At 38.5% G+C, this 13,163-nt stretch overlaps 1 protein-coding gene across 2 annotated transcripts in view; it reads left to right on the forward strand.

Annotated features, from left to right (window-relative positions):
• Positions 1-2,876: 2,876 nt before the first annotated feature.
• The window catches only part of LOC106773993 (copper-transporting ATPase PAA1, chloroplastic), a 35,332-nt gene continuing 25,045 nt past the window's right edge, over positions 2,877-13,163 (forward strand). For both annotated transcript variants that reach the window (XM_014660764.2, XM_022786314.1), the window contains exons 1-6: positions 2,877-3,421; positions 3,500-3,553; positions 3,938-4,091; positions 6,432-6,506; positions 6,643-6,920; positions 8,057-8,290. In XM_014660764.2, coding sequence (XP_014516250.1) covers positions 3,002-3,421; positions 3,500-3,553; positions 3,938-4,091; positions 6,432-6,506; positions 6,643-6,920; positions 8,057-8,290 — 1,215 coding nt within the window. In that variant the 5' untranslated portion in view covers positions 2,877-3,001. The remainder of the gene's footprint in view (positions 3,422-3,499; positions 3,554-3,937; positions 4,092-6,431; positions 6,507-6,642; positions 6,921-8,056; positions 8,291-13,163) is intronic.

The raw sequence follows: 13,163 nt of genomic DNA on the forward strand, positions 1-13,163 counted from the left end.
TTTCCTAAACAACAAAAAATCCTCAACAATGATGCCAAAAACTTGTTAACTCCTTGGCAAACGTACTAAATTGTTCAAGTAATATAGAATGTAAGTCTAAGTATTGTTTCCTAAGAGATTTGTGTTTGCTTAGATAATTATGATTAATTAATAGTTTAGGCAATGAATATAAACAATAATTGATTCAAATAAGTTACAAACATATAAAGTTACTAAATATAAAGGTTATAAAGTGATACAAGTAAAGATTCATCGGAGTTGGGCTTCATCACCCAAACCCTATGAACTCATGCACATAATATATCTCTAACATATTCAAGCATTCATATCACAAGTATACAAGCCCTAATCCCTTAGAGACAAGTTCTAAAACTTTATGTGAAAATACTAATCCCTTAGATATTCAATCACAAGATTTACATTAAGAAAAAATGTCTAGAAGGACTAAAAGCCTTAGTATATGTCTAAAACCAAGCCTCTTGGTTCTTCTATCCGTGTCTAGGTTACAAAGCATTTTCCAATGATTAGACACCATTAAAATAGCATAGATATTCCATCACGCAAGTGAATATAAATGATAGAACACAAGAAATATGAAAGATATTCTATTACATAGAAAGAAATACAAAGAGTTTAGGTACATTACATGCAACCCCAATGAATTGAAGTTTAGCTACTCTTATACATCTAAAACATAAGAATGGATTGAAATGATGAAAATGAATGAGGAAAATGAATTTCTTGAGCCCTAGAAATGCCTTAACCTATGTCTTGAGCGTTTGGTTCGTTTCCACGTCCAAAAACTACTTTTTTCTTTCACTCTCGACACTTTAAACCATTCATTAAAAAGTGCTTTCTCGTTAGGCCAGAAAATCCTATCATTGGGCAAGAGATGACTTTTTGACATGTTGGCTTGTTCAACTTCATGGGCTTCTTGGCTGGGCTAATGTTGTTAAGATCTCGCTAGGCGAGTGTGTGTGACTCACTAGGCGAGTTGCTTTTGGCAACATCTCTTTAATCATCTTCAATCCTCCATTTTCCTATAAAATAAACCAAAAAAAGATAATTGTCTTTATCTATGAAAACTATATACAAGTCTTGCATCTTTTCATGGAATTAATCACAAAATAAATGACAAAAAAACAAATAATGTATTCTAATAAGTGTGAATAATAAGTAATTATCGCACTTATTAGTAGGTATAGCTCAACCGTCACAAAGCCTCAACCATTAGATTTGCTTGCATCTAACAACCCAAAAGACTCGACACTTCAAATCCCCGGTTAAAAGTGACAAGCGTGAATATTGAACAATCTCAACCTTCATCCTCAACTGTCATATTTCAAACAAGACTTGGACGGTTGAAGTAGGTTCCCAACGATGCCAATCAAAGCAAATCCCTTCACATAATCTTTAACAATGCTCGAGCTTGGGAGCTGTGTACAATAAGAATCGACCAATCAAAGATCTAAGCATCAACTGGCCAATAGTTAGCCACTCAGTCAATAAAACTGGTTAAACCCGCTTACTACACCTTAATTAGAAAATTCGACCAATTAAGTTGGGCAAGTAAGTAATCTTGATTAAGTCAGTAATGAGGTTTAAATATATTTGAGTTGTGATTCGACTGATCTTCATCAAAAACCCATTGCGAAATATGGATTAAGGTAAAGTAGTACATTACACATTTAATATAGATTTATTACCCTTACATGTGAATCCGAATTGATTTTAACATCAAACTACTTTTCACATATATCTATCTACATTATAGACTTGTATAAGTGATTCACCAATCTTATGAAACACTTTCTCTTCAATACACTCTTTTTCCTTTTTTTTTTTTTCACTAATCCACTTTTAATAATTAATGTTTTTTCATCTAAAAAATTAGAGCTGTCAAAACGAGTAACCCGGCTCGACCCGGCTCTGCTCACCACGAGTTGGTCACTTAGTGAGCCAACCCAACCCGACTCACATGTTAGCGAGCTAAAAAAATTCGAACCTGGCTCGACCCACCACGGGTTGGTGAGTTAAACGGATTGCCTCACTAGCTCACTTAATTAGAAGTTTGTTTTTTAAATATAAAAAATTATAATTTTTTTAATTCAAATCTAAATAAATTTCACTCTAAAATGATCTTAAACTCTAAAGACAATTAAAAAAAAAGTATCATACAATCCAAGGCGAACAAATAAGTTTTTAATATCGATAATTTTTGTATCACTTGTCATTTATAATATTAGAGTCTTGAATAGATAAATTTATAATATTTTTCTCTCTTGAAACATCTTTTATTTATCCTCTTTTACAATATAATAAAAAAATGCTACCTAATAATATTGAAACACAAAATAATAAATAATTAAATTAAATTAGGTAAGTTGATAAACCAACTCAACTCACCACAGGTTCAACCCGGTGAGTTCGGGTTACAAGTGTTGAAAACTAACCCACATAAAAAAATTATATTTTTTTTAAACTTAACCTAACTAAAACCCATAGTGAGGTAGGTTGACTCGCGGATTATAACCCATTTTCACCGCATTAAAAAAAATCATTAATTTATTAGTTAGGACAAAATGAATAAGAATTTGTTTTATAAAGATTTTTAATAATAAATTTTTTATGTTAAGCTAGTCTTAAGAAATTGTTTTTTTGAATTAATCTTTTATATACGTAATTTAAAGAACTTTTTTTATATAAAAATTTCTTTTTAATTTTACATCTCAGGTTTGTAAAGCCTATACTAAAATCATATTTTTCTTATAAATTAAAGAATTAAAAATTCCATTAAAGATTCTCTTACTAAAAAACAAAAGAAAATATATAAAAAAAGGTGTGAAATTGGCATTGTCTATAGATAATTTTCTATTGTTTTAAGATTCCCAAAACCAAAGTCAAGACCCACCATAGCGTGCATAGCGTGGACGTCTGTACTATTAGAACTCAACTACAACGCTTGACGACTCTTCTCTTCTCTATTTTCCTACCCAATCCGATGGATTCTGCATTCTCCGTCACCACGACGGCGCACATGGCGTTTTTCAGAGTGCTCCACCGTCATTTTGCCGGCGCTCCTCAACGCACCTTCGTCCGCCGCAACCTCAGATGCCTCGTTGCTTCCTACAACAACTGCTGCCGCATTCCATGTTCTTTTACTTCCGCACCGTCGCCGTCCTCGCTCCGCTGCTTCGGCGGATTGCTCCAGCGAAAGCCGTGCCGACTCCGCTGCATTTCGAGCTCCGCCGCTTCCTGTGCTTCTTCCACCGGCGGTGGAAATGGAGGCGGTGGAATCGGTGACAACGGCGGTTCTGGCGGTTCTGGCGGTGAGTCTGGTGATGCTAATCTCCAATTGGTTGGTGACGCGTCACAGGAGCTTTCGGCACTTTCGCCTGACGTTATCATTCTCGATGTTTCAGTGTGAACTCTTCTCTCTGTGTAGAATTTTTCCTGTTAGTTTTATTTTTAGTATTTCACTTTTTTGTGCGTTTGATAGGGAATGGTGTGCGGGGGATGTGCGGCGACTGTGAAAAGGATACTGGAAAATCGAGTAAGTATTTCAAATTTGTATTTGGTTATGTTTACAGTCTAAACTCTGGATGCTTCAATTATTTTATTTGTAAGATGATTGGTATACTGCTTCTGTTGTTGAGGGCTTTCTGCTAGGTTTACTATGAGCGTGCGGTATTTTTTATTTCGTAAGTCTGTGGATGTCGTGGGAGATGATTGACCTTAATGCGGAAAAATCATGTTCAACAGTTTCAAAAGAACGCAGTAGTTTAGTCATTGGTGTCTAAATCCTAAAGGTGATTTTGATTGCTTGAGTGTAGAAGTTTTTGTGCCAACAGTACATAGTTGATAAACCCTCTCTATACTTTTTTACAGTAATCTAAATACTGTTTCTTTACTCTTTATGCAAATGAACATTGGGTAGCCACAGGTGTCATCAGCTAGTGTAAATTTAACAACAGAAACAGCAATCGTTTGGCCTATATCTGAAGCAAAGAATGGACCAAATTGGCAAAAGCAATTAGGGGAGGCACTTGCAGAGCATTTAACCAGTTGTGGTTACAATTCTAGCCTCCGAGGTATTATTCATTCCTACCAGTTGAGCCAGCCATTATTGAGTCAATTCAGTGTCTTTTTATGTTTTTTTACCTTGGTATTTGCTTATTTTTCATAAAATCACTTGCGTGGTTGGTTATACTACTTTTACATCATTTAATTATATTATTTTTCACAGATGCCCATCCTATCTTATTTATGTCATTTGGCGTGTCTGTTAACTTACTCAAAGTCATGTCTGTTACTTCTTGGAATTGTTAAAGTTGATTGCTTGATTCTTGGAATATTTGTCATAATGGAAGCGTACTAGCATAATTTCTTTGAAATATTTGGCTTGATTGGTATTAAACTGTTAAACTGTTTCAGCTTTCTAGATATTTTCTATTGGCAATAGAAATTGCTTTTTAAAGTTACCAAAATATGATTATACTGTATGTGTGTATTTATATAATAATGGTATTAGTACAATTGGCCTGCTATTTTTGGTCTATTGATAATTCATAAAGCTGTGAATAATTGTAATACCTATATTAGTCGGGCCTTTCGTTGTAATACAATGAGCTTGCTATCTTTTGTCTATATATCTCTGAATTTTGGATAAATATAATTCACGTATTAATTGAAGCTGTAAATAATACCATACCTATTTTAGTTGGGCTCCTTTAAGTCACACTTTGAAATGAATATCTTGTTACCTGTGAACAAGAACTTGGAATTGAGTATTCAAACCTTGCTTCATTTAAAATTATTTGCACCTTAATGTTGTCCGTTTATTTCAAAATCCATACATCTCTATATAATCAATGTTTTGAGTCCTTATATCATTATTTAGTTTTAATTTGTAAAGGTTCAATTGTACTCCATGGACTGAACTAGAAGTTAGGAATATAGTTTGAAATTAAAATGTGTGAATATAAATGACAAGCAACTGGTCTTCCTACCAAACTTCAATTGGGAACAATATATACTAGCTCTTTCCGAAGTAAGAATAAGATTTTTACGCATGGATTTAATAGACACAACATGCAATATTGGTCACATGACTCCTATAGTTCTCTGGCTGTCCACTTAGCAGTCATTACTTCATATGAGATTAAATCTTACGGCATGTCATAGAATTTCATTTCATTTACATAAAATTGGCGGGTTAAGTGGCAGGTGAAGAAGCTATCTACTGAAGGAGTTATTTCACCATATAAATGCAAAAGTGGTTTTCTGGAGTCAATGGTATGCCATCAATTCATGGGGTTCTAAGTTTTAATGCTTTACCTTCTGTATGAGTAAATTGTTTTCAAATCTTATACCCACCCCACTACTTAGATATATAGNATATTTTAAAATCCATTATTCATGTTATACTTTCTCCCTTCAGAAGGTGAATCTCCGTGGCTTCTTGTGATGGGTATTGGAGAGCCATGTCTGTGTTCTGGAGCCCCTGCACGGTGAAGAATTTTGCTGATGTTGAATATGAGACTAGTGATCCTTGTGTTATAATGAATTTTAGCGACTCTTATTCATGTGCAATTGGTTTATTTTGTTTTGTGCGTATGATTGGTGGGAATAATGTATGATTCAATGGTTGATTTTTCACCATATATTTATGTACCCAATTAATGTATAATGCTGTATTTTATTTTTACAAGCTCCAGTATAATAAACCCCTAACAGCTTTATATAATGCTGCATTATATATATGTGTTTCTTTGCTGTTCTTACACACACGGATTCCATTACACATGACTCTACCATTTCTCTCTACTATAACTATATAGGAAACAAATCATGAGATAACGAAACATGGTAAGTTGATGAGCAATCCTAAGAGGTATTGAGGGAATAGGTAAACTAATTGTTAAAGACAATCTAGTATAATCTAAGATACGATCAAGATAGTATTGGGCATTTCATAACTTTTGACATTTTCCACTGAATTTTGTTCCTGCAAAGGCCCGATTGGAATGATTATTTATTCTGCAACTTAAGTGAATAAAATATTGATTAAACTACAAAAAAGATGCAGGATTTCTTGACATATTTCCAGTGAAGGAATAATTAACCACTAAGTGATTAATTAGGTGAGGTCAGTAGGTGGTTGCTTATTAATCACTAGCCAGATGAGTGGTTAATGTTCTCAAATTTTAAACATTTTCATCAAGAATTTTCCTAACCTTTCCCTGTGAATAGTGGTAACAATCAGATGCTAGTCATTTATAAATTTTGATCTTGGTTCAAATTATAATTGTCAGGGATTATGTTTTATTTTTTGTTTTAGTTGAAGCTTAAGGCTTATATGTAGTTTAAATGGGAACAGATTTCTCCACTAGTGTGTTTGATTGCTGACCATTCTGATCCTGAAAGTGCAGATTCTACAAGAGAGAATTTCCTCCAAATTTTTGAAAGGAAGATGGAGGAAAGACATAGACAATTAAGAGAAAGTGGTAAGCACTAATTAAATCTACACTAATATTGCAACAAGAGCCCACTCATGCTATTTCTGAGGGGTTCTCTGATGATTTTACTGTTTTAACTTCTGGGACTAATTGGTGACCTTTCTTTTTTATGTGCTGTTTAAAGGTCGTGAACTAGCAGTTTCTTGGGCTCTATGTGCTGTCTGTCTTGTTGGCCATTTCTCTCATTTCTTTGCAGCAAAGGCACCGTGGATCCATGTCTTTCATTCCATTGGGTTTCATCTATCGTTATCTTTGTTTACATTGCTTGGTCCTGGCCGCCAGCTTATCCTTGATGGTTTAAAAAGCCTTCTTAAATCAACACCAAACATGAACACCTTAGTTGGTCTTGGGGCTTTGTCTTCATTTACTGTCAGCTCATTTGCTGCCTTAGTTCCAAAATTGGTAAAATGTCTTTCTGAAGTTTGTTATCTCTAATCTGTAATTTTGATTCAATTAGTTGCTGGCAACATTTAGTATAAGCTATCTTCAAATCATTAAAGAAAATAGAGAACTCAAATTTCTTTTGTTGCCGACTGTCAAGTTTATGATTCCTATATAGGTATGGTTTGCAAGATGGCTAAGTACTAGTAGCTCACAGATTATAATATGTAAATTCTCTTCTGGTTTGTTTTTCTAGATTCGGCTAAATATTCTCAGTGATCTCTTTTATCAAATCATTGATACATGTGTGTACACATTTTGATCCCCACACTTTCAGACAAGCATTGCTCATGAACAAGTAGGTTGGTAGAGTCAATTATATTGATCCAACAGACTGTATTTTTTAGCTATTATTAAGAAATAGTAGTGTACGTCTTCCTCCACAGTCCATGTTCATGATCATAGTTTGATTTGAGTTTTTAGCTCATGCTTATGTTCATTTACATTACAAAGCTATAGCTTTTGCTTGTCTTTTTCATTTTGGTAAATGATGGTGGATGTGTTAGGTAGGGGAGTACTGAGAGGGGTTGGAAAGTATATTAGAGGAATAAAAAAACGAGGTGTTTAGTTGTTATAAGAGGGTGAGACTTATGTTAGACAAAAGTCTATATATTCATATCATCCATGGTGTGGGAGGTTGGGAGAAAAAGATAGTTGTGAACAGGGAATGCCTTGTATGGAAGGAAGAAATTCCTTTGTATTCTTTGTACCTTGTTTTTCTCTTGCACATTAATTTTCAATAATAGGAGAAGTGGTCTCTTTTTCTTCTAATTTGTATCCTTGTTTTGTTACCTTGAATGAAGGCTCATGACAGGATGTGACTTAGGTTGATTCTTATCTATCTAGTTTTGTTTAATAGTGCTCTATTCATCTCATCTCATATAGGAAAAATAATAACTTATACTCATCACATTTATATTACACCAGTCAAAACCAGCTGTTGGTTAGACTTAGATGCTCAACATGTGCTTGTTTATATCTATTAATTAGAAGCTAGAAAACATATTTTCTTTGTGAAATTATGGAATTGGATTTGTAATTATATGTGTAAAGATAAATTTAATTGTGCTAAATGATATTTTTTAAATGTTATGCAGGGATGGAAGGCTTTCTTTGAGGAGCCAATTATGCTAATTGCATTTGTGTTGCTAGGAAGGAATCTCGAACAGAGAGCTAAAATTAAAGCAACCAGTGATATGGCAGGACTTCTTAGTTTGTTGCCACCAAAAGCTCGCCTTCTAGTTAACAATGAGGAAACAGAGGATGGCTCAGTTGTTGAAGTTCCTTCTGAAAGTCTTTCTGTTGGAGACCAAATTATTGTGCTGCCTGGAGTGAGTAATATCAGAATCTACATATTATCGGATACAACCTTGTAGCTCCTTCACCCTTTTTTTAGTATCGGAAGAAGCTTCAGTCGTGTATTCTCTCCAAATGGATGTTTTTAGTGGTGTAATTTTGGGTTCAAAAAGTATAAGGTGAACTGTTGAAAAAGAAAACTGCTAATATCAATACACTTGTTAGGAGGTTGAGAGTGTATGAGAGAAGAAAGAAATATCAATAGCCTAACTGCCTTGGCAGTTAGGAAAGGTGGGAATTGACTTTGTATAAATAGTGTTTGAATAACTGTTTAGAGGATTTTTGGATTGATTGTAGTTTCTAACCGGAGTTGTTATCCTGTGGGGGGAGGTTAGGCTCTCAGTGTTCTCTGTACATTTTCTTTCTGGTTATTGTTAATACAAGAAGAGGTATTTCATTAGCTGATGTGTGCGTTTTGTGTTGATTGTGAAGGTTTCTTGAGTAGAAACCTATCAATTTGGTCTGACCTGCCGGATCCTAAATTGGGCGCGAGAACGAGTTATGGAGGGAACCACAGAGGGAAGACTGGAGGCATTGGAGATTACGATGGAGGGGATGAAGGCAGAGTCAGCTGCCGTACGACGGGACCTGCAACAATTAATGAGGATGATGGGGGCATGCTAACAACAATGACGGCCACTCCGATGGGAGTCAAACATCCGTAAATGAGAATCAGCGGAGGCGCGAGGAGGAAACTGGAGGAAGAGGGGGCGGCGATCACCAGGAGGTACAGAGTAATTGGAGGAAAAGGGTGGACTTACCCACGTTTGAAGGGCTGGAACCTCTCAATTGGATCAATCGGGCGGAACGGTTTTTTGATATTCAGAAAGTGGCGGAGGAAGAGAAGGTGGAACTCGCATACATCGGCATGGAGGACAACGTGGGTTACTGGTTCAAGTTTTGGAAAGAAAAGGCCAAGAATCGTTCTTGGGAGGGACTTAAAGCAGCCATGATCGGCCGATTTGGAGGTGGATTCCGGGGGACGGTGTTTGAACAACTGGGGACGCTGCGACAGGAGAACATCGTGGAAGATTATGTCCGAGAGTTTGAGATATTGGTGGGGCAAACACGTGGCGTGATGGAGGAGCATATGCTGGGATACTTCCTCGCCGGATTGCGCGAGGACATTAAAGGGTAGGTTCGAACTCACGATCCGCAAGAGCTAATAGTGGCGATGAGAATCGCGAGAGACGCGGAGGACGCAATGCGTGGAGCGAGAGGGGGAAGTTTGAATACGACCAAGATTTGGCAATCTTGGGGACGAGGGGTTGGGGTAGTGACAAGAAACGAGATTAGTCGCCCTAATCTGAGTCGACCGAGCGGGGCATAAAGCGTAGGATCGGGGAGAAGAGAAGGCCCAAACGATATTGGCGGACCGAACGGTATTGAGGGACCGAAGGCCAACACTAGACCGAACTGTACGGGCAGACCGAACGACATTGGAGGAAGCGACAACAAAAACCGAACGGTGATGAACTTGCCCTATCCTGAGTTCCTGAAGAGAAGGGAAGAGGGGCGATGCTTTCGATGTGGGGAACCATTTGTGCCCAGTCACAATGTCCAGAAGGGAGCATGTGGGTGGTACTTTTAGCAGAGGATGAAAAGGGCGATAAAGAGGGAATGATCGAACGGGAACAAAGGCAAATGGAACTATCGACTTTTTCAGCCAAAGGCTTAACCCAGCCAAAGACCATGAAGTTGCAGGGAAAAATTGGGGAAAGAAAAGTGTTGGTGTTGATAGATAGTGGCGCAAGCCACAATTTTATTGAGAAAGGGCTGGCGGCAAAGTTGGGTTTAGGCATTATAGCGACAAACCCTTATCAGGTGAGCCTAGGAGATGGGCAGCAGAATAGAACCAATGGGTGTTGTGAGAAGGTTCTATTAACTTTGGAATAGAACCAATAGAGGAGAACTTCCATTTGTTCGAGTTAGGAGGAGTGGACATCATATTGGGGGTAGAATGGTTAGCAAAATTGGGGAAAGTAATGTTGAACTGGGGAGAAATGACAATGGTCTATAGTCAGGAAGGGAAGAAGGTGAAGATCAGAGGGGATCCTACCTTGGCTAGGCGGGTGATTGAGCCTAAAGGGGAGCTGACTAAGGAGTAAAAAGGGGAGCCTGGTGTGGGATTTGGGTCACACTAACAAGGTGGAAGATAGGAAAAGGCATATAGAGTTGATTGAGGAGAAAAAAAGGGAGTTGAAAGAGGTTTTGAAGTTACACTCGGGGGTTTTTCAGGAGGTGAGTGGGCTGCCACCCGAACGGGGAATGGCACACCAAATTGCCCTCAAGGAAGGGATTGAGCCAGTGAACGTACGACCCTACAGATATCCACACTTAATGAAGGGAGAAATAGAGAAACAGGTTGCAGACATGTTGAGAGCAGGGGTCATTCGGCCAAGTACCAGCCCATATTCCAGCCCTGTCATCCTGGTCAAGAAGAAGGATGGAAGCTGGTGGTTCTGTGTAGATTATAGAGCTCTGAACCGTGCGACTATATTGGACATATTTCCGATTTCAGTGATAGAAGAGCTCCTAGATGAATTGAGGGGGGCTAAATATTTCTCCAAGATTGACTTAAAGGCTTGATACCACCAGATTCGGATGGGTGAGCGGGATATTCGTAAGACCACTTTTAGGACCCATCAGGGTCACTATGAGTTTCTGGTAATGCTATTCGGCCTCACCAACGTGCCGACCACTTTTCAGAGCGCCATGAATGGCCTATTGCAACCATATTTGCGAAAGTTTGTGCTGGTTTTCTTTGACAATATATTAGTGTACAACTTGACGTGGGAGGAACACTTGGACCATGTCAAACTAGTATTACAAGTGTTGGAGCAGAGTAAGTGGGTGGCTAATAAGAAGAAGTGTGACTTCGGGCCGACACAGATTCGGTACCTGAGACATCAGATATCTGAGAGGGGTGTACAGATGGACTCAGATAAGACCAAGGCCATTCGGGGGTGGGAGGAGTCGAGAACCTTGAAGGGCTTGAGAGGATTTTTGGGCTTGATAGGATATTATAGGAGGTTCGTGAAGGACTATGACAAGATAGCCAAACCCCTAACTAAATTGTTGAAAAAGGGCAATTTGTGTGGATCGAGCGGGCCAGAGCTACAATGGCTAGGTTGAAGGAGGCTGTGACCTCGACACCAGTTTTAGTGCTGCCAGACTTTAACCAGACTTTTCATATAGAATGTGATGCTTCAGGGGGAGGAATAGGGGCAGTGTTGACGCAAGGGAAGAAGCCCATTGCTTTCTTTAGTAAGGCGTTGTCAGAGGGATCTTTAAATAAGTCAATATATAAAAAAGAGTTGATGGCTTTAGTCTTGGCGATCCAACATTGGAGACCCTACTTGGGACAGAAATTTATAGTGCACACAGATCAGTGTAGCCTTAAATACTTGTTGGAGTAGAGAATAACTACAAAGAACCAGCAGAACTGGATAGCAAAGTTACTGGGGTATGACTTTGAGATTCAGTATAAAGCTGGCAACACCAATCGGGTGGCGGATGCACTGTCGAGAAGAGAAGAAAGCGGAGAAGAAGAGGAGAAGGAGATAAGACTGATCACAAGGCCATATTGGCAAGATTTCGAAGAAATATTACAGGAGGTTGAGGAGGACGAGGAGTTGGTAAAGGTGATTAAAGATCTTAAGAAGGATCCCGAGGCTCATGCAGCTTTTACTTTAGAACAAGATCGATTGCATTACAAAGGGAGGCTGGTGTTGTTTGCAAAATCAGCTTGGATTCCAAAGCTACTAGCCGAGTTCCACGTAACCCGAACAAGCGGTCATTCGGGGTGTATAGACATACATGAGGGTTGCACAGTCGCCGTATTGGAGGGCAATGAAGAAGTCAGTCACTGATTTTGTTGTAGGGTGTTTGGTGTGCCAACAGCACAAGTACTTGGCAGCCTCTCCTCAAGGGCACCCTTACCCATACCTCAACTATTTGGGAAGAGGTGAGTATGGACTTTATAGTGAAGCTTCCAAAATCACAGGGCTATGATGTAGTATTAGTAGGGGTTGACCGGCTGAGTAAGTATGCTCACTTTGTGCCGCTCAAACACCCATATTCGGCTCGGACAGTGGCAAAGGTGTTCGTCAAGGAGATAGTGAGGCTGCATGGGATCCCAGTTTCGATTGTTAGTGATAGGTACCCCTTATTCTTAAGCGTTTTTTGGAAGGAGATATTTAAGATGCAGGGAACCCATCTCAGGATGAGCACAACCTATCATCTTGAAAAAGATGGCCAAACGGAGGTATTAAATTGGATTGTGGAGGGCTACTTAAGGTGTTTTTGCTCCGAGCAACTAAAGAGCTGGAAAGCAATGCTACCTTGGGCCAAGTACTGGTATAATACCAGTTACCAGGGGTGGCCAGATGCACTACATTGAAACTGTTTATGGTAGGGCTCCCCCATCTTTGAGTAGATTTGTGCCAGGAGAAACACCAGTGGAAGCAGTTGCTTAGGAGCTGAAAACAAGGGATGAAGCACTTAAGCATTTAAAATTTCATTTGACTCGAGCCCAAGATTTAATGATACAACAAGCGAATAAAAGGAGGAGACCAACGAATATTAAGGTGGATGATTGGGTTTATCTTAAGATTAAACCTCATAGACAATCTTCCATGCCAGTAAGATTTCATCCAAAGTTGTCAGCTCGTATTTTGGACCGTTTCAAGTAGTGCAGAAAGTGGGAGAGGTGGCTTACAGATTCAAGTTAACAGAAGCAGCTAGGATCCACTCAGTTTTCCATATGTCCCAGCTAAAGAAGGCAATAGGTGACAAGAAGGTGGAGAAGGACTTACCTTCAGAATTACAGGTGGCCTGTGAGAATTC

Source organism: Vigna radiata, chromosome 9 (genome assembly GCF_000741045.1).
Source record: "Vigna radiata var. radiata cultivar VC1973A chromosome 9, Vradiata_ver6, whole genome shotgun sequence".
Taxonomy (NCBI): Eukaryota; Viridiplantae; Streptophyta; class Magnoliopsida; order Fabales; family Fabaceae; genus Vigna; species Vigna radiata.